The sequence below is a fragment of the Geotrypetes seraphini genome, chromosome 5 (assembly GCF_902459505.1).
Source record: "Geotrypetes seraphini chromosome 5, aGeoSer1.1, whole genome shotgun sequence".
NCBI classification, from domain to species: Eukaryota; Metazoa; Chordata; class Amphibia; order Gymnophiona; family Dermophiidae; genus Geotrypetes; species Geotrypetes seraphini.
The window spans coordinates 187786491-187808645 of record NC_047088.1 but is presented as its reverse complement, the minus strand read 5'-3'; the positions used below and the strand labels follow the sequence as shown (position 1 = coordinate 187808645).

General features: G+C 43.4%; 2 protein-coding genes across 11 annotated transcripts in view; one reads left to right on the top strand and one right to left on the bottom strand.

Annotated features, from left to right (window-relative positions):
* The window catches only part of NCKAP1 (NCK associated protein 1), a 268727-nt gene extending 260808 nt beyond the window's left edge, over positions 1 to 7919 (bottom strand). The window contains exon 1 of one of the 2 annotated variants that reach the window (XM_033944817.1): positions 7623 to 7919. In XM_033944817.1, coding sequence (XP_033800708.1) covers positions 7623 to 7730 — 108 coding nt within the window. In that variant the 5' untranslated portion in view covers positions 7731 to 7919. The remainder of the gene's footprint in view (positions 1 to 7622) is intronic. The other variant, XM_033944818.1, reaches the window with a different exon arrangement.
* A 5-nt stretch (positions 7920 to 7924) lies between these two features.
* The window catches only part of DUSP19 (dual specificity phosphatase 19), a 36766-nt gene continuing 22535 nt past the window's right edge, over positions 7925 to 22155 (top strand). The window contains exons 1-3 of one of the 9 annotated variants that reach the window (XM_033944816.1): positions 7925 to 8044; positions 19228 to 19558; positions 20692 to 20738. In XM_033944816.1, the coding sequence (XP_033800707.1) occupies positions 19330 to 19558; positions 20692 to 20738 (276 nt within the window). In that variant the 5' untranslated portion in view covers positions 7925 to 8044; positions 19228 to 19329. The other 8 variants (XM_033944813.1, XM_033944809.1, XM_033944814.1 and 5 more) reach the window with 8 other exon arrangements.

Here is a 22155-nt window from a genome sequence, read left to right as displayed (position 1 = left end):
TGACAACTGGTGTAATGCTATCAAGAATTAAGCAGGTCTGCAAGTACTGCCTAATCTTGCTGCACACTTTGCAAGTATTGGAGGGGGAGAGGAACAGGTGGGAAGCATTTCACCCACGACAACTTTTTAACTAAGGATCCATGTGTGTCTACTCTTATTTTTCCTAAAGCACGAGTTGTGATTTGAAAATCAGATGTGAGAGGACAGGGAGTTCAAGACCTTTTTGGAGCTCATACAAGTTTGGTATCTTGCAATGTAGGAGGTGTCTGATAGGAAATGCAAGGAGGCCAGCCCAGCCCACCCCATGACTTCCTACAAATATTGAGGATTTGATGAGCAGTCCCAGCTACCTCACATGTTAACAACGTTGATGTATAATTGTTTGCTGAACCAAGGGGAAGCATGTGTCACAAATCCTTAAATGAAGCCAATTGACACAGAATCTGAATCAAAATGCACAATGCTTGTTATAATAAAATAAAAAATGTAATACATGATGTCAAATTTTTGTTTTGTTTTTTTAAATGTATTTAGTGCCATGTCCAATTCATTGTGTTGGCTTGATTGTGGGTGATGGGGTACACAAATTCACATGCTGTGGCACTGCAGCTTTAACTTATTTTGTCCTGTCCTAGACTGCTCCATGCATTAGTATCTTTTACACCACAGCTGTAGTTATTAGGTGTGCCTGAAGCTGGTGATATTTCCCAGGGCAGTGTCAAATGGGCAGCATTATTCATATGCATGGCAAGATTAATAATAGTGCAATACTGAAGAGAAACCTGCACTTGACATCTGGAAAGATTACATGCTCACTGTGAAATAGGGCAGATAACAAAATCCGGAACCCTTATTGGAGACAGAATCACAGAAATCCAGAGAGCTTTTTCACCAGGAAAAAAAAGTACCTTAGGGGACAGGATAACCAGGAAACATGTGACCCAGAATAGGTCTACCTGGAAAGCAGCTGCCTTTGAATTTGAGGGCCACGGGTTCAAGAATGGCTGTTACACCAATGGAAACAAACACAAGACAAGAACAATGCTCCCTCTAAGCTGTACACCTTCTGATAAGAGGCCGCACAGCTGTTCTGGGTCACTATGCAGCCTACCCACCGGAGACACTGCTCTTTCTGCTTTCTCACTGCCACAGCCGCTACTGCTACTTTCCCAAACCAGCAGTACAACAAACTACAGCCTATAGGACCTCAGCTGCTGGTCCCACCTCTTCAGTCATTTCTTGTTCCAAGGCAGAGCTGGCAGCCATGGGTAGGTCCAGTGCAGCCCCACAGCATCACATTTTGTTTTGTCACTGCTGCTTGTTTGAAGAAACAGCAACAGCAGCACAGAGGTGTCAGGGAAGGAACCAGATGCTGGAAGGAAGTGGGGAGGGCAGAGGGGCACATGCTGGAAGGAAGTAGAACAGGGAGACACAGAGCACACTGGATGGAATTGGAGAGGACAGAAGGATGTATGCTGAATGGAGGTGGAGAGTAGAGAGAGAGAGCACAGATGGAAGAATAGAGGAGAAGGCAGATCTGGATGAAAGGGGGGAAAGGGCATACATTGGATTGGAGAAGAGGATAGAGTTAGAGAATAATAGGAAGTGAAACAGGAGAGCCAGGGTGAGTGAAACAGGCAACAAGCTGTATGTTGACACACTAAAAAAAAAAAAAAAAAGAGAGAGAGAAATTGAGGATTGGATAATTAAAAAAATAAATCTGGAAAGAGGCAGAAAATTGAAGAAAGCTGAAAGGAATAGGAATCCACAAGCAGGGATTGGTGAGATAACTGTGAGTTGTCAAATCCTTTGCAATGGAGAGTTTTATATCTAGAGTCCAATTTGCCTGGAACAGCTGGAATGGTATAAGGGGTCTCTAGGCATCTGGCAAAAGTCTGAGACAAAAAGCTTTTGAAGAGGAAGCTTAAGTGACTCTGCCGGAAGTTGAGGAAGATGTTTGACTTTGAGATACTCCTTAGAGTATTTGGAACCAGCATCTAATTGAAGATCCAAGTCAATAGCCATCTGACGAAGAAAAGATAAAAAAGATAGCTGATCCGCCAATGCTTTGCCTCGAGAAGGATTCGAGGTCGTCAAGGCAGCCTGGGGCGAAGATGAAGCTTCGGCAGGAAAAAAGGCATCAAAAGAATATGGAGACTTGGACGAAGTAATTGAAACCGCTGAGTCCTCGAGGTGTGGAAGTGGAGACCTCGATCGAGGAGTCGGCGGTCTAGTCGAAGTAGGAGTAGATCGAGGCTTAGTTGAAGAGGGACATTCTTTAGAAGAAGAACTATGCCTCGATGAAGGCCTCGATCGTCGGTGAGAACGGTGCTTGGAAGCAGATATCAAAGATCGAGGAGACTTCGCCTCGGAGACAGAAGCAGCTGATGCCACCAAGGAATGTATAGGGCTGGAGGCTGTGGATCGAAGCTCCAGAGGCTTGGTGGAGGAACCTCGATGCACTCCCAAAGACTGCTCCTTGTATAGAGTGTGAGGATTCTTGCCAAGGCACTTGCAAAGATTCTGCTCCTTGCTTCATGTTCTTAGATGCCAGACCAGACACTCGCAGAGACTCTGCTCCCTGCAAAGAATGTGCAAGCTCGGACTGAGGCAAAGGAAGAGGCTCGACCTCGCGGGAGTCTGCAGAATGCCCAGGCTAGATGAGAGGAAGAAGCTTCGGTCCCATATTAGTAAGGAACTGAATGACTTGTTTCTCCAAAATGGTCTGGAAAGAAGCCGGCAAGGATGGATCCGCGTCTGAAACCGTACTGCTTTGGCTGGAGGTTCCACAGAGGCAGTGGAAATGTGCTTCGACTTGGAAGTCTTAGGCACCCTAAGCACCACCGCTGGAACTTTCTGTTGAGCTATCTGACCTAAGGATACAGGGGAAGATACAGCAGGAGTCGAGGAGAGAGCTGCTGCAAACGAAGAAGGTCTGATGACGCTCGAGGTCAAAGCAGTAGAAGCAAGAGGAATCTCTGTCGAAGGTGAGGTCGAGGCCACCTTCGAATTCGAGGGAGTGGAGGAAGAATCCATCCCAAAGAGCTTCTCCACCAAAATGTGACGATGTTTAAGGTAGAAGTAGAAGAGTAGCACAGCGCTCGCACGACTTCGGTTGATGGTCCGGCCCAAGGCACTTGAGGCACCAACAGTGTGGGTCCGTGAGGGAAATCGCACACTGGCACTGGCTACACTTCTTGAAGCCCGTTGCTGGCCGGGACATAGGCGGAAAAATAGCCACCACAAAATTGAAGCTCCTGGGCTGCGGCCAAGCGGCCTGCCCCGGCAGCCGAACGGAAGAAATTAAAATGTTCTTGGGGGTTTTTTTTAACAGAAATTAAAAAAAAAAAACCAGCAATTCGTGAAGAAAAGAACACAAACCGCGGTGTAGAGAAGGCACGAAGTAACAAAGTTAAACACAGAGAGTCAAAGACGGACTTCTTGGCTCCGCGGAAAACTGAGAACTGAGGAGACGCACCCTACGCTGGGCGGGAAGGCACTCACGCATGCGCGGTCGACTCGAAACTTCTAGTTTCTTCAAGCAAGTCTGCTTGCGAGCTTCCGCATCCGGGCTCCGTTGATGATGTCACCCATATGTGAGAATAGGTTGCCTGCTTGTCCTGGGATAAGAGCAGGAAATCCTGGCAAGATGAGGAAAGCAGAAACCACCAACACAACTGAAAAAAGTAAATAGCCAGACAACAAAGGTAGAAAAAATAATTTTATTTTTAGTTTAAGATAAAGTAGTGTGGTAACCTATCAATAAATGTTAATAATTAAAAATAAAAAATGGAAATAAGGTGCTTTCTTCTTATTGGATTAATTTTAATACTTTTTTGACTAACTTTAGAGATCAAAACCTTCATTCTCAGGTCAGGACAGGATACCATAATAACTGTATATATACTGTCCTAACCTGAGTAAGAAGGTTTTGGCTTCTGAAAGCTAATTGAAAAATATATTTAGTCCAATAAATTGGTATCTTTTCCCATTTTTTGCTTTATTTGCATTTACTAATTTGTAATGTAGTGGTTGGAATGTCAGTTTTGGGAAATTTACATCTGATATCTTTATATTTTGCACAGTATAAGTGGGATTGAACTGTATGAAGAGACTGGCTTCTTAGGGGCTCAGTTTAATTTCTATTTTGGGGCTACTTTTACTAAATAGCAGTAGAGTTTTCTACAGTGGGCCGGCAAGTTAAATGCTCCAACACACTCATAGGAATTCTCTGAGTGTTAAAGCATTTAACTCGCAAGCCCGCGATAGAAATCTTTACCGCCGTTTAGTAAAACCCAGCATTTATTTTGTGGCTACTTACCGATATTCTATACTGGGTGAAATCTGTGTTCAGTTTGTGTGAAAGAGACATGGTATTCAGTTATTTACTCGATCTGATCTAATCTGGTTTGCTTAGATTTCCAGTAGGTTTATTTTTGCTCACTTCAACTCAGTTCTTTGCTCACAAAGAAAAAGTTTTGCTCAGGACAACTCAGTCCTTAGAAGGAACACTGGCCAAGAAATGTAATGGGGTAAATACGACACTTTTGGAAGGCAGGATTAAAGGTGCTGGTACTCTATACTAGTGCATACCAGCTAAAAAAAAAAAAAAAGAGCCCTAGTAATCCTTGGCAGGTCAGTTTTCTGTTATGTACAATCTAATACTCGTACCTAGGTAGACCCTGTGAATACCTAATGGATGTAAGACTGTGAACAGGGTTCACAGAATAGTTTGTTAACTAGATATATTTTGCACATGTTGATCTAAGTTTGTTTTTTTTAATCTATCATGAAGTATTTGAAGAAATTAAAGTTGAAGGTTTTGGATGGACTTCAGACCTGAATACTATTGCAAATACAGTATGTGCAGTTATCTCAAAATGTACATTTCATGTAAGAAGACCTAGGAATGAGGAAAATTCCAAAAAACAAGAATAAAAAGACTTGGTTTTCAAATGTTTCTTTTAAGCAGATGAGGACTGACTAAAAGGGCACCCAAACCTATTCTTATTTTGAATCTATACAAAACTGCATATGGTAACCATGCATTAAAGATTGCAGAAGGATGTTGTGTTTAACTTTGTACCCTAGAGATGCTGCAGCAGCAGCTTATGGGCAATTAGAAATTTTCTGAAAGAATTTGACTGGGGTGCCTAATGTTGCCTACAACAACCACCTTACAAAAACGATGAAATTATTCTTATGACATAAAATATTGTCTTCTCTCCACAAAATAAAGTTAAGTGGCTCTGACAAAGATGTTAAGTGAGATCATTCTTAACTGTAAAGGGTTTAAACAGCAGCATGTTTAGGATTCACACTTCCTCTTTCAAAAACAATTTACTCTACTATTCTTCCGGCCACAATGCCACAGTACGGTCTTTGGCATTATCAACAACTTTTCCTCTTACAAGCAACTTTCATAGTTCTTAAAATAGCATCTCCTCTTATTTAGCACCACTAAATCAAATGCATTTTTGGTAACCACCCCATATCTGAATCCAAAAATTTACCCAAAATTTGTATTTATCTGGAGCACAATGTTGGTGACTTGCTCTCCGCTTTTCAAACAGTACAAGTTTCAGTTTAAATTGTATCATAAGAAAAAGCCACGCATTTTTAAATGTAATGATACATCCTAGGTTTAATAGTGAAAACCATAAGCAAAATTAATTTATTATCGTTTGCACTGCCTTAATTTTTGAAATTCAACATTTTCTATACATGTTGTGACATCTTCCAACTAAACTGACATAAAAATAACATAAGAACAACAAGCTTTTGAGATCATGTAGATCCCTGCTTAAAAAGCTTCTTCACAGGAAAAAGATGCTTAGGTGAAGGATAATAAACAATGTCATAAATAACCTATATAGTTCCTGACCTACTGTTTTTCCTGTTGTGAATGGCATTCCATATTTTCTACTACTACTAATTTATCATTTTTATAGTGCTGAACATGTACATAGTGCTGTACATTCAACATTCAACAGACAGTCCCTACTCAATAGAGCTTACAATCTAATTTGGACAGAAAGGATATATGTGTGTGGGGGGGGGGGGGGGGGTGAGTTTCTTTCAGAGAATGATAGGATGAACATAGGTAATTTTACTGTGAGTGGGAGCCAGGAGTTGAAATCAACATCAAAAGAATAGGCTTTTAGCTTGGCTTTGAATACTGCTAAAGACGGCAACTGGTGTAAAGACTCAGGCAATTTGTTCCATGTATATGGCGCAGCAAGATCAAAGGGACAAAGTTTGGAGTAGGTAATGAAGAGAAGGGTACAGATGGGAGATCTATGTATGCAGATCTATCTCATGCATATTCATTGTGGATACCCTGATGAACTCCCTCCCCCATAAAGAATTTCACTACTAATTCTCTAGAACAGTGGTTCCCAACCCTGTCCTGGAGGAACACCAGGCCAATTGGGTTTTCAAGCTAGCCCTAATGAATATGCATGAAGCAAATTTGCATGCCTATCACTTCCATCATATGCAAATCTCTCTCATGCATATTCATTAGGGCTAGCCTGAAAACCCGATTGGCCTGGTGTTCCTCCAGGACAGGGTTGGGAATCACTGCTCTAGAACATATGTTAGCCAACATTGAATAATTTTAAAATTTTCAGGATTTTAAGAAAGGTAATTTAATTAGTAGGATAGACTCCAACCTCTTCAGTCTATATAACTGTCCCTACCACATAAGCATAAATAACTAAATAGTCTCATTACCATTTTCATGCATTTATATTGTGCCTATAACTAAGTACAGGTAGATTATAAACCAATATAAATAATCATTTTGAATAAAATAAAAACAAAACACAAACCAAATAAATCCCAACAGCTGCAGATATAATGATGGTACACTTTGTCAGTGGGCTTGCATGGGCAGCATACACAACTGCTGCATGTGTTCTAACTTCCTATGGCAAGATACATGCAACTTAGTAGACAATATTTTCCAGTTTTGCAGAATGGGTGACAACTTCTAAACAAATATCTATATCTATACACATCATCAAAGAGTTTGCTAAACAGAAGAAAATGGATATTAGACCTTTAAAACAAACACCCAAACCAAACAATTAAAAATTCAATGTATGTATTTAGTCTGAAAAATGTAGCTTTTTGGGTTTCACTATCCCTTGGCAATTACTAGCGCCCATCAATATAAATGTATTTCCCCTTAACACCCACATGAGAGGAAGACTGCAGTTAAGTGTACCTTTCAAAAGCATGTTTACAATATTGATCTGAAGATAAAGCGTTTGAGTGTGATCTTTTTCCCACCTCCCAATATGCCACCACCTCTCAGCGTTGGTTCGTCTATTGCAGCAGCAGTCACGACAGGCCCTAATAATGTACAGGAATCCCAGCCATTTAAAGGGACCTGGAGCTGTTGACCCTCCCCGATACTTGTTTTCTTTGCACTATGTGATCTAACCCTTTCTCGCCACCCCCGTACTACTTCCTACCCCAATTGGCACGATCGCGCCGGGCTGCAGCGCACCGCCCAAGCGGGGCGCAGGACACTGAGTGCGGGCCAGGCCCAAACGAGGCCACCGCTTTCCCTGCGCATTTCTCAGCCCTCCCTCGTTTCCGCCACCCCTCGTTACCTTCTTGATGTTGTACAGGCGGGTCAGCATCCCGATGCCCCGGTCATTCAGGATGGTAAGTTTCTCCGCCAGTTTCTGCTGGCTAGGCTGCAAGACCGAGCGCGACATGCCGTCCTGACTGAGAAGCGTCCGGGAACCGGCCGCCGGGCTAGGAAGGAAAGGCGAGGAGAAGGCTCAAAGGCGCTGGAGGCTGCGGAATACCGCAGCACTGCTTCCGCTTCCTTCCTGCTAGCGCTGTGGCGCCTCCGCTCCGACCACCGCAAACACCATTTGCTCCCACTCCCCAGCTGTGCTAGGCGTGGCGTACGTCAGCCGCAGCCCAGAACGAGGCCGTTTCCCGCGGCAACCGCGCACGCGCTGACCTCTCGCGCCCCCTCTGGACCCTACTGAAAAGGAGAATGAGTAGGAGGGACTATAGAGAGGTGGTGTGATTTTAATTTGTGTCTCCCACAGTTAGATTGTTGCAGGAGATAAATGTCGATTTATAGTAGCCTCTGTTGATTTCTTTAGGTTGTCAAGGCTCACTTTTCTTCCAGCGGCTGTTTCGAAATGAGGCAGCCTTTTTGCCCGTTAAAAAACAAAAACCGGGAGCTGTATGTTTGTGAGCGGAAACTAAGAATGCTGACATATGATTGGGGAACCAGTTTTTGTTTTGCAAATTGCCTGTTGGGGGTGATTTATCTAGGCTTTAATGGCTGGAGCTAGTTTTCTTTCGGGGTGATGCGGGTATTCTTTTCCAGGACAATGAAATAAACACTTCTCTGTGGCCGAGTAGTATTGATGGAGAATCCAGCAAAGGAGCAGGAAGGAAGGTAGGTGAGTATTTCCTAAGAAAGCTGAAACTGATAGGAGAATCAGATCGAGTCTAGAGCTGCCCAGTTAGGAGGGAGACTTTTTGGCCTGTTCTAGTTTTAAAGTTGCAGTACATATCAAAGTAGTGAAGTATTTGTAGTCCCTGATTCTATCCAATGAAATCGGTGCTGTGGGTCCTTTAATACACCAGGATGAGGTTGGTAGAAATCCAGGATCAGCTGGAAAACCTCCCTCCTGGAATGGGTAACTTGGCTGCTCTGTGAATACTAATCGGAAGTCGTTGGGAAAGGGTTAGTGAATGTGGAGGGGATCTGAGTAGGATCGAATAGTTTATTAAGATCTTTTTTTAATTAAACTAAATTAAAAACCTTAAATTTATAGACCGTGCCATCTTTATAAGAATAAAGCTTGACTCGGTTTATAGCATGTGATGCAAGGACCCCCCCCCCCCCCCCGAAAAAGCAAGGCTTACAGTTTGGTAAATAACCAGGTTTTTAGATGTTTACGGAAGATATGAAGGGAATCCAATTCTCTCAGCCACAAGGAATATTATTCCATAATTCGGTTAAATTGAAGGAGAGGGACTTACTTCCTCAGTTTACATGGCAGAATAAGAAAAGTAAAACCAACCATAAGAGTTACTCTTATGTTTCTGCATAAGTAAAATGTTCCACAGATTGACAGTGCTTATTTGCAATAATCTTTTCAGCTACTGCATCAGGGCCAGTTTAACCACTGGACTAGGTGAAGTACTGACTGGCTCAGGGTGCCCACAGTCTGACAATAAAGGCCACTAAAATCCCTAGCCCCTGAATTCACCTGGTCAGTTAAGCTTTTTCTGTTCTCCATGTGTCCTGCATCTCTTCTCACCCCCCCTGCTCCATCTCCCTCCCTTGGGGTCCAGCATTGCTCCTTCTCCTTTATCCCTCTCCTGCCCCATCTTATAAATAATGTACAAGCTGTTAGCAGCAGTCTCAGTTGCCTTTAGCTAGGCCCTGGGTCTTTCCTCTGCTGCATGCCACCCAGAGGGAATTATTTCAGAGGAGGCAGAATGTGGCAGAGAGAAGACCCAAGAACTTGGCTGAAGGCAGCCTGGGTTCAGACAGCAGGCTATGTTTTGCTGCGCCTGGTCGCATGTCAAATTTTTGAGGGGATGGAGGTTTTGGTCAGGGTCTGTCCAACTGGCATCCCGAAGATCCTGGACTGTTTGGAGAAAAATTGAGGCAGAATTTCTTTTCCCCTAACTTTAGCTACAGAGACAGAACTGAAATACAGGCACTGCTGAGACTGAGTACAGCTCCATTATTTCTTACTAGTCTTTAAGCCCGTTAACATTAACGGGTGCTAGAATAGATGTCTGTCTGCCTTTCTTTCTTTCTCTCTCTCTACCTCCTGCTGTATTTCTCTCTCCCTGACCCCCTTTCTCTGTCTGTCTTTCTGTCCCTCTGTGTCTTTCTTTCTTTCTGTCTCCCTCCCTCCCGCTGTGTGTCTGTCTTTATTTCTATCTGTCTCTCTCCCTGCTCCATATGTAACATTCCCTCCCCCTTCATTTCCCTGTGCAGCAGCATTTCCCTCCCCCAACCTCACTTCTCTGTGCAGCAACAGCAGCAGTATTTCCCTCTCCATCCACTTCTCTGAGCAGCAGCAGCAGCGGTATTTACCTTCCCCTACAGATCCCTGTGCAGCAGCATTTCCCCCAACCCTCCCCCCTCCTTTGCTTCCCATGGTCTGGCCTACCATCGCACTCACTGTGGTTAAGGAGATCAAGAGGGCACAGCAGGAAAAATGGCAGTACCGGAAGAAGTTTATTTTTAAGTTTAAAGTTGCCGCCGCGGTTCCTCTCAAGATCTCTGCCTGCGTTAGAAGCCTTCTCCGACGCAGGTGCGGCTCGTGAGAGGAGCCTCCGCAGCACCTTTAATCTTAAAAATAAACTTCTTCCGGTACTGCCATTTTCCCTGGATTTAGATTTGTGCGAGGTGGAGAGCAGGGAGAGAGAGAGAGAGCTTCGGGCGGCCAGCAGCCGCGGCGGCCGACATCTTCCTCGGGCCGCCGACAGCCGCCTGGGAGGGAGAGAGAGAGAGAGCTAGCTTCGCGCGCATGCGCACTCCTACCTGCAATGCCCTACATCTCACGGAAAACGGACGCACGCAGATGGGAGTGCGCATGCGCGAGTAACCTTTTATTATATTAGATGGGAAAATCGGAGGGGGGGTCTAAAACATTGTTTTTGGCAGTTTCTGGGGGTAGGGTTAAGGTCTACCACCTCCAAAACCCCTAGTTCAGTGTTTTTCATTTTTCAAATAGTCTCCACTGGCCATTTTTTGATGGGATTTTTCTGGCAGTGGCTACTGCTCAGTTCACCACTGGACCACTAGGCAATTGAAACGTACGTGGGCGATGAGGGAGAGAAGTAAAAATTGTCATAGTCAGCTGGAACAGGAGGTGGGAAGATCCCTCCTATCCCAGGCCACCGCAAAACCACCGGGGAATTCAAAAGGTACACAGGGGAGGTAGGAGGGAAGTCATCATTTTTAGAGTTGGCTGGGACAGGAGGCGGGAGGGACCCTCCTGTCCCAGCTCACTGCTGGACACCAAGTCTTAAGGTAGGACCAGTGGAGGCCTGCAAGACATCAGGAGGGAGGGAGAGGGCAGGAAGGGAGAGAGAGGGCACAGGGTGAAGAGCCTGGCAGGGCACTTGAATATTAACACCCCTGGCTTATATTCGAGTCAACCCTTTTTCCTCCTTTTTTGAGAGAAAAGGGCTACCTTGGCTTATGTTCGGGTCAACTTATATTTGAGTATATACTGTACTCTCATGACTGACACCAGCCTTTCTGGCTGGGAAGCTCATTGTGGAGACCACTTCATTCAAGATCAGTGGATTCCCAATCAAAAAGGTTGGTCAATCAACCATCTAAAGCTTTGAGCCATATGGCTGGTATCGAGAGCTCTCCAATATATCCTGGAAGGAAAAACGGTAAGGGTGTTTTCCAACAACGCCACTGCTGTGGGATATATGAAATGGCAATGAGGCACCAGAAGTGCTCACTTGGGAGGCACAGATGCTATTCTGGTGGGTGGCTTACATGCCGGAGTGGAAAATGTGCAAGCAGACTTTCTCAGTCGCCAAGACCTGGACATGAGAGAGTGGTCACTCTCACATATGGCGTTTTGTCTCATTATGCATTGGGGTAGACCAAAGATAGACTGGGATCTCTCAGAGTGAGAAAGACATAATGGTTACTGTGGATGGACAGACTAGATGGGCCATTTGGCCTTTATCTGCCATCATATTTCTATGTTGATGGCTTTATCCAAGAACTTGAAAGTCAAACGCTTTTTCATTTGAAGAGCAGAGCCAGGAAGCTTAGGTCTAGATGTGTCGGTTCAACCCTGGCCGACTCAGCAACTCCTTTATGTCTTCCTGTGTTGGCCCATGGTGGGTCAAGTCATCCACATGATTGCAACTCATCCAGACCTGGTAATCCTGGTGGCCCCAGAATGGCCTCGCCATCCGTAGTATACGGATCTCGTCCGTCTTTAGTGGGACAAGAGCCTTAAGCTTCTTCTTTATCGCGACCTCAGTCAGGGTCCGGTTCTCATGGAGAACCCTCAGCACTTTGATCATACAGCATGGCTCTTCAGCGCAAGCCCTCAATTCAAAGGGGCTACTCTGATGTAGTCATTGCCATTCTTTTGAGGTCCAGGAAGGCTTGGAAGGCTTTCCAGCAGTGGTGTGCCAGAGACCAGGTGGAGCCACTGCATGTTCCCATTCCAGTGGTCTTAGCCTTCCTGCAGGCCAGTCTAGAAAAAGGTCTGGCGGTGGCTTCCCTCAAGGAACAGGTGGCAGGCCTTTTCTGTTTCAGAGCACATAGCGGTTCCATTTCACTTACGACTCATCCAGATGTGACCAGATTTCTCGGGGGGGGGGGGGGGGGACGACTCCACTTGCAGCTACCCCTGTGGCAGCCTTTTCCTACATGGAATCTAAATGTTTTGCTGAAGCTCCTTTTGAGCCACTTCAGGATGCATCCCTTCTGGACCTTATGGTCAAGATAGTGTTCCTTTTGGCGATTGTTTCTGTAAAGCATATTTCTGAACTGCAGAGAGCCCTTTCTCTGGATCACAGAATCAGGGGTTTACCTCCATACAGTTCCTTCCTGTCTTCCAAAAGTGGTTTCGGATTTCCATGTCAACCAGGAAGTTCATTTGCCTGCTTTTCGTCCCACGGGGTCGGAGCAGAAGGATTGGATTATTACATTACATTAGTGACTTCTATTCCGCCAATACCTTGCAGTCCTGGACGGATTACCAAAGAAGATAACTGGATATTTCCAGGAAAATTACAAATTAGGGTAGTTTACATGGTTGAGACTGCTGGGAGATTTACAAAAGTGGGGATAGTCATGGAGCTGTGTTAGGATTTCTTGATGTATTTTTTGAATAACATGGTTTTGATTTCGAAATGATTTGTAGTCAGTCATTGTCAGCATTTTGGAGAGGTGGTGATCAAGTTTCGCTGCTTGCGTTGCTAGGAGACTGGATGTGTGGAGAGTCTTACTCTACTACTTAGAAAAGACCAATGACTTACATCTTTCTGACCGTCTGTTTTTCCTGACTAGCCAATCCAGGCAGGGTAGACAGGCTTTCAAGGCCTCTATTGCCAGATGGATCTGCATGGCCATTTCATCCACTTAATTCGCCTTTGGTAAGCAACCGCCGGTTTCTCTCTTAAGCTCACTAGAACAAGGGGGTCACAGCTTCATGGGCGGAGTCTCAAGTGGTTCATCCAGTCGAGATTTGTAGAGCAGGTTCTACAGAGTGGATATGGTGGCCTCAGTTTTGCAGGCAGGCTCTTCTGTCCCACCCTAGACATTGCCATTGCTTTGGTACATCACCTACTATACAGACTTTGGAGTGGATGTAACAGAATGGAAGATTAGATTCTTACCTTTGGTAATCTTCTTTCTATTAATCCATGGAGGAGTCTGTATGGCATGCTCTCTCTCTGTCTGTCTTTCTGTATCATCTGCATTTTCTGTCTCAGATGTTTTTCCTTTCAGGCCTAAGTATCTTCCAACCAGCAGACAGGCCTTGTGGGAAATCATTCTGCCTAAGTGAGTACTGCACTGCGGAGGGGCTTAAGGCTCTTGATTGGCCCAGACTCATGGCCCCTCCCATAGGAGGGTCCTTAAACAACCTGGGCCAATCGGAGCCTCAGGCCCCTCCGTGGTGCATCTCAGGATGCACCAGGGAGGGGAAGGCCCGCCATTTTGAAGAGTCGGACCATCTGGCTGGAGGGAGTAAGCATCCCTCTGGCCAGCCATCTGAAGAGAGGCGGGTGTCGTCGGGGGAGGGGGTTGCATGGCGGCGGGAGAGTGTGGGCATCTCTCCCACTGCCGAGGGGGGTTTGGGGTGTGTTGGTTGGCGGCAGGAGAGATTGGGCATCTCTCCTTTTGCCGGGACAGTATGTCGGTTGGTAGGGGGAGAGATTGGGCAGGGGTGTATGTCATCAGAAAATTTAATTATCCCACTAGTTATTCCCATCTCTAGATCATTAATAAATGTTAAAAAGTAGCGGTCCCAGCACAGACCCCTGGAGAACCCCACTAGTTACCCTTCTCCATTGATAATATTGACCATTTAACCATACTCTGTTTTCTTAACTAGTTCTGAATTCATAATAGGACATAATTTTTTATTCCATGACTTTCTAATTTCCTCAGGAGTCTTTCATGAAGTACTTTGTCAAATGCCTTTTGAAAATCCAAATACACAATATCAACCAGCTTACCTTCATCCACATATTTGTTTATCCCTTCGAAGAAATATAGTAGATTGGTGAGGCAATTTTTTCCTTGACTAAATCCATGTTGGCTTTGTCTCATTAATCCCTGCTTATATATATGCTCTGTAATTTTGTTCTTGCAGAAGACCTCCTTGTCTCTCCAGGCAGTGCCCGCTATCCTCAGTCTTAACTTCTGCAAGTGAGTTGGGAAACTGTCTTTTCATCTGCTCAGCACCAATGTCAGACTTACTGGACTATAATTTCCCCCAATTTTTTTCTACTCCCAAAGAATCCTGTATTGGTTCCATGTCATTTATCAAATCAGTAGTCAGCTTTGGGGTGAAATCACAGTTTTCTTAAAAACTCTTCCACAATCCAGTCTTCCTCAGTAGATATTGACCCGGGGATGTATACCCACAGTTAACCACAAGACGGGGACAGGAACAGAGCCCACAGACATGGGATAGGGACAAACATTATCCTCGTGTCATTCTTTAAAACTTTGAGACTAGTATGTAAAAACGTAACGCTTCTTAAACAATTGGCAACTGAATTCAGTGTTTATAAAAAAAAACTGCAGAAGCTTTTTTTTACATTTGAATGAACTACAGTACTGTTAAATGACATCATTTGTGTCTTGTCTGTCTTTGAAGTGATAATGAGTCTTGTCTGCTGATCAGACCCCCTACCATTTGCAACATCCTTCCATCATGTGCTCAGCTGCTCAAGCATTTTACTATTACTGCAACAGTTTCATCCATCATTATTGGCATCAAGGAGAATTTCCAGCATTTAATAGAAACTTATTTTACTTTTCATCCATTGCAGTTTAGGTTCTTTTCTACATCCATGTCTGGAGTTCTGGTCATTGTTCTTTTTGTGGCTACAGAAAACCGTGTTATGGGTCTGTGGACTCCTCATCCCAAAGGTCCTTCCAAGACTCTAGAAAGAGGTTTGGGGGCCCTAGAAGAGCCTCCACATCTGGTTCTTGCCCCGCCACAAATCCTAAGAAATCACAATTACGCCAGGTCGGTCTCTGGAATCCCCTGCATAGGAGGAAGACTCGCAGAGTTCTGGGATACTTGGGCATAGATTTCATCAGGCCATTGGGTACTGGACATCATTCGAGAGGATTTCAAACTCAAATTCTGTCATCCCCTTTAGGACATATTTCTGGACTCTCCGGTAGGAAGACCAGAGAAAGCAGCCAAACTCAGAGTGACTGTGCAAAGGCTGTTACAAATTGGAGCAATAGAGCGGTGCCAGATGCAGATTCAGGTTCCAGCCTTATACTTGATATACTTTATCGTGTTCAAGAAAGACTCAGAAGATTGGAGACCAATCCTGGATCTCAAGTCAGCATTAAAGGTTCCCAGGTTCCAGATGGAAACAGGGAGATCGATCATCACCTCAGTAGCTCCAGGCAAATTTTTGGCCTTGCTGCATTTTATAGAGGCTTACCAGCATATACCTATATTCCCAGATCACAAGAGGTTTCTCATGCTCTATGTGCTAGAGAGCTATTTTCAGTTCCTGGCACTGCCCTTCGGCTTGGCGTCAGCCCCTCACATCTTTACCAAAGTAATGCTGATGGCAGCAGCACATCTGCACAAATCAGGCATTCAGTTTCATCCATACTTGGATGATTGGCTAATCAGAGTGCTGTCTGAAATGGAATGTCACCGGGCAGTGTCTCAAGCAGTCCAGCTCCTGCAGGATCTAAGGTGGATTATAAATTTCAGAAAGAGCCACCTGGAGCCCACTCAGTGTCTGGAATATTTGGGAGTCCTGTTCAACATGGAAAAGGGCTGAGATTTTCTTCTAGAACCATACAAACTGAAGCTCAGAAGCCAGGTACTAGAAATTTTGGAGCTACAGATGCCTACAGCTTGGCAATACCTGAAGGTGCTCGGCTTCATGGTAGCGATCATAGAGGTGATTCCATGGGCAAGAGCCTATCTGTGTCCCCTTTAGAGTGCACCATTAGCATATTGGTATGCCATGCTTTGAGTTGTAGGTAGGTGGGTTTCTTGTGTTTTGCCATTGTTCTAGTTGCCCTGTTTGGTAGTTGTTTATTAACTCTTATTTACTATTGCAGAGCAGATCAAAATTATCTGGACCTCTCTTAGGGGTTATCATTTGCTTTGGTACAAATTGAGGAGAGGAGGTGTTGCCCAGAGAGACAAGGGAGCAGAGAGAAGAAAATGATTGATGTCTTCTGCAAGCAATTTGTTAGTTGAGATGCTTAACCCATCCTTAAGGAATCTCATGCTTTCTACAGGAAAGAGAATTATCAAGGTAAGAACCTAATCCTTCCATTGACATTCATTCAGTCATCCCTGGACTAGAGATTTGGATGCAAAAGGGACCCCACTCCAGTCTCCATGGCTCTTTGGAAAATGAGGGAACTAAATTTGTCTTGAGCAGTACAGCATGATGAGTATCATGGTCCTGCTTGAGTTTCAGGAGTTTTTGCTATGAAAGATGGAGAATACATACAGAAAGCCCCTTCCCCAATGGAGGAGAAAAGCACTTGAGGCTAGTCTGCCATGGGATCCTAGTCTGGAACAGAACTGGGGGACTGTGCTGTTGAAGTGAGAAGTGAAGAGATCCACCAAGGGGGTGCCTATTCTTAGAAGATCTGCTGGGCAACAGAGATGGCTTGATCTGGTCCTGTGCAGCTGGCAGTAATATGAGCACATGCACAATGCACCACTCCAAATTCTTCTAGAAGTTGCTGGGGAGTGGTTATTGTGCCAGACTTTGTTGGATGACCTCACCCATCAGTCAGAATAATTACACCTGCTCATCCTCAGAGAATCAAAAGAATCACTGAAAAAGTTTAGGCTGACCCCTTTCAGATTTACTGCCAGACACCTCTACAGTTGCATAGGACATAATGTAATTATTGCAAAGGGACTAAATGTAGTTTTAGCATTTGTTTTTTCTCTTATGAGCACTATTTATGAAGCCTGTAGCCAGAGCAATTTTATTTGTTCAGCTCTCTTTGTCAATCTAATTTTAACAGTCTTATTCCCCAATCACTATCAATGCATTCAGGGACTCCCCACCATGTAGTGTATTTCTTCAGATTATTGTTTCTGATGGGGTAAACTCCTACTCATGTTCTACAACAGTCCACTATATATTTAAACTATATTTATAGACTTGGCATCATGGCATCTGTGTGAGGTTCTTTCTGCAATTTCACAAAAGATACCCATGGTGGAAGTGCTGAGTGTAATTCGGGTTTTGTCTTATGTCAACATGTATGCTTTTATCAAACAGAACAGATGAACAAAAACATGAACTATGCCATGATTTCTCCCTTTGTTTTTTATTTTTTTAAATTGTGGTATATAGAAATAAAACAAAACATACATGAAATAAGATGATACCTTTTTTATTGGACTAACTTAACCCCCCTTTTATGAAGCCATGTTAGGGGTTTTTTTTAATCACAGGCTGTGGTGGTAAAACTAATTGCGACAGGGAGATTCCCTTGCTGCGATTAGCTCAGTGGCAATCAGCACCTGTGACATTGACGCCGGTTAGAGAATCGTGGTGGTTAGGCAGGCTTAGGCGTCTGTCCATGAGGACAGACACGATTCTATATAGGATGCCCATGTGTGATTCTCTAAAGCCGCTTAAGCAGCTTCTGAGACAGGGTGTCCTATACAGAATCCGGCGTTTTATGTCCACAAGTTTTAAGAGCTTTTAATTTTGGGAAGGATTTTTACGTTAAATGCTTGTTTTTATTGTGTTTTTCCTGAAATTGTCTTGCTCACCATTATGGACTGTTTGGTATATGTGCAGTGTATAAATAAACAGTTTGTATTTGCATGACGGATTTGTTTGGTAAATTAGAGGCATTTCCAGCGGCTATTGTTTGAGCCACTTTTTGACATGAGTTGGACTGGAAATTTTTTTTATCATCTGCCAACCCTGGCGGAAATAATCCACTAGTCCCAGAATAAAGTGGGATTGTACAAGAATATTTGATTCTCGCTCATTCTTTTCTAATTTGTTTAAACCAACTATTGTAGCCTACCTTGACTCTAAAAATAATTTTGAGAATAACATTAAAATGTCTCAGAATAGCATAATAATCTGCTTTTATATATCAGTGGATGGGGCCCCTATCTCTGCCAAATGGGCTGAGCATTTAATAAACAGACATTGTCTGAGCAATGAGAAAATATTTGAGCATTTTAAAAGAACCTTGCAAATAGGATGGTGGTTGTGGTGTGTGTTCCTGCTGTGGACACCTCGCATTGGAAAGCAATGTGACTACACAGACGTACGATAATCGTACGTAGAATAGTTAACACCAACGAAACGACTGCGAACGGAAACTTCCCGCTTCCAGTTCCTGCAGCTGTTCTAGTGTGAGTCTCGCATGGGAGCGAGGCTTCCTCTCTCTCTTCCTTGTTAACAGCTACATCCGCTGTCCTGTAGCACCGGAACTTGGACTTGCGCGGCGCCCTGGGCGTTCCTATCCCGTCTCCGTGCTATTGGCGGGTAGGCGAGCTGCTTTTGCTGCCTGCTTCTCTCTGTCCACAGGGCCTCCTGCATCTGTGCTACCATGGAGAGGAGGTGGAGTCACCTGCGCTGGTGGCGTGAATATTAGCGTCTGCTCTTTGACTGTGTTTGTTGTTGCGTCTTATTATCATCACCGCCATCTGTATGGTGTGCATGGAGCGTCAGAGAGACGCATTCTAGGATCCCCAGTTTCAAGTGGGTGTATAAGCTGGAGCGGAAGGCACAGGAGACAACTGTGTAGGTGCTGAGCCCACCCACTACTGAGGGAGCGCCGTCATTTGTGTTTAGGGAGGGGTAATTTTGTTTGACACGCCTTCGCAATCATTTTGAAATGTTGGCGCTTATGGCCGCAGGAGGAGATTTAAATAGTTTTTCTGCCAGGCTGTTTTTGTTTATAATGTTGTTTTTTGCTATTTTAATAAGTTGCAATTCAGTTTTGTTAAATTAAATTTTGTATTTCAGAAGTGCTAACATTGCTGGAAAGAGAACGCTTTTCCCTCCTTTGCTGCAAGGACAAAGTGAATCACCATAAGTCTTGTTTCAGTGGAAGGAGGTTTTGCTCCTATGATGTACTCCCTTGGCCAGGAAATCAAATCCTTCTCTAAGTCTAACCTAAAAAAGCAATGTACCATGGTAACAACTTTAGTTGGAAAAAGGATTCTAGAAACCTGGAAAGACTCCCAGACGCAATTTGTGGAAGAGGCTGATCAGAGTAATGCGGTTAGCTGTGGCTATGTGCAGGATCGTAGCTTGGACCTGCAGGTCGGAGTTATTAACTCCTGGCTTCTGTTAGGTAAATTTATACTTTTTATACATATTAATTACAGACTAAGAGAAGGAAGTAAGGAGAGAGGTTCCTTTTTATCTTGTGACTTTTAAGTCTTCTAGTGTAGTTACATGGTGTTTTAAGAGGGAATTGCACTTTAATTAGACTAGAAATAAATTCTGACTTTACCTTGATCACAGGTATATACATTAAATGTTTTTCCATCATAACTGTAATACAAATATATATAGTGGCTGTGAAGAAGCTGTAAATTGTAAAAATCAAATTTTAAATGAGTAGCTACTGTTATTAAAATACCCAAATGGGGGCCCAATGTAATCATTTTGAATTAGAAGGGATTGGTATATTTGTGATTTAAATTTTCAATGTTGTCAGCTTCTGATTTTGTTTTAACTGATAAACATCCTCATGCAAAAAAAAATTAAAATAGGTGGTTGTATTAACAATGGACATCACTTTCCCTACTGCTCTCTGATCCTTCTCTTGACTTGTTTTGTATCCACTACTGAGTTTGTGTCTTAGCTGGTGACACTTAAGTGATGAAGTACAGTCCGCATTTTGCTTCCTCCAGAAAAGAAACCCAGTAATAATAGTAGCCTTAATCTGCTGGAAAAGAAGCCCTGGATATAAATGACTCTTGGTTTAATTGAACTGCTTTTGCTTTACCACTGCAATCTTTGCCCTCATTCAATTTAAACTTCTGATACTGGTGCACAAAGATAATTTTTCCCCTGTTCCAAGCTATATTTCAAATCTCCTGATTTCTATATATTCCCTCACAAGTATTATGGTTATCACAAAATGCTTTTCTCCAGGTTCCTTCACCCACTTGCTTATGTCTGGATTTCACTTGTGAAACAGCATTCAGTAATGCAAGGCCAAAACTTTGGAACAGTTGCCATTTGCAACAGTCAAAAAGGAAATGCAAGTTAAAGGTTGGATATAAATGTAGAAGATACTAAAGCAGTTTTTTTGGGGGGGATAAGAAAAAAAGATCTAGGGTCTTTTTCCCACAACAAAAGGCAAACACACATGCCAAATTTTTTAAAGCGCTAATTGTATTTTTCAGTAGAAAAGTCATATGACATCTGTGAAAGGAGTATAAATACATTTTTAATAATTTGAGCCTAAACTCTCAGGTTCCCAAGATGCAGCTCAAGATCTGGATACACTGATAAAGTACAAGGTAAGATGGCTATAATGATAATCATTTCTATGCATTTGCAGCCTTCTGTTGGTTATAATTCAGATCAGGGCTGGTCCAACCATCAGACAAGAGTATTGGGTGTCCTAGGTGAACCTTTGACCTCTTCAAATACATTTCCAGGTTTTCCAGCTTGGAGGAGGGGTAGAGAAGGGAGTTGTTCTTCCTATGGATGGAGGAGAAAGAAGAGATGCAAACTAGACGGATTAAGAAGAAAGACAAATTGAAGAAAGTTGAATGTGAAAGACTGATATAGAGCGGGAAGTGAAGGAGGAATAAGATGATTAGAAAAGTGGATCGGGATAGATTGTCATTAACTTAAATGGTGACTCCAGTGGTAGAACAGTGTGTTTGATACCAGTTGGACTTCTATGGCCTGTATACCATGTGTGGCAATATGGATCAAGGGCAAGAATGCACATTTTTACCACATTCATATAGTTGGAGTACAGGTTTTGCTTATCTCAGGGGAGAGGGGGGAAAAACATCTTACAGTAGAACTTAGGAAGCAAAATGAATAATTAGTGGATTGTTGGTTTAATATGGCCTCAAAAATGAATATGACTGTTGGTCAGACTGGATGGACCACACAGGTCATCATTTACTGCCATCATTTACTTTGTGTTAATGTAGTATTATATGAAATCACAAGACAACAAAGATAAGAATAATTTTTTTATTTTAAAAGTCAAACGTGTAAGCCTGAAATCTTTTAACGGTACTCTGAACTTTTTCGTGACATTATTGTGGCCCTTTACGTGGCCCTGTTTTAGCCTATTTCCTTTCCCCTTGGGTTTGATATATTAAACTCAATAATCATAATCATCCCACAACAATCCTATACAAATGCATAATTGGACATCCTACTTCTATTGAATATTAAACTTGTTGTCCTTGCCTAATAGTTGGGTTGGCCCTGATTCAGATAAATAAACACATAATTTAGGTTCCAGTGTTACATAGTTTGGTGTTTTTTCTCTATGTATTTTCTCCATGTTTAAATGGGTTTTGTTTACTGCTGGTGATAACCTCACTTGAAAAGATTGATGATTAAACAGCCCAAAAAATGTCTACGTTCCCATGCATAGAAACATAGAAAGATGACGGCAGAAAAGGGCTATAGCCCATCAAGTCTGCCCACTCTACTGTCCCACCCCATTAAGTCAGAGTGCTGCTCGACCCACGTAGAGATCCCACTGGATGTCCCATTTATTCTTAAAGTCGAGCACGCTAGTGGCCTTGATCACCTGCACCGGTAGTTTGTTCCAGTGATCCACCACCCTTTCTGTAAAGAAATACTTCCTGGTGTCACCACCAAATCTCCCTCCTCTGAGTTTGAGCGGGTGCCCCCTTGTGACTGAAGGTCCCTTAGGAAAGAATATGTCGTTTTCCACCTCGA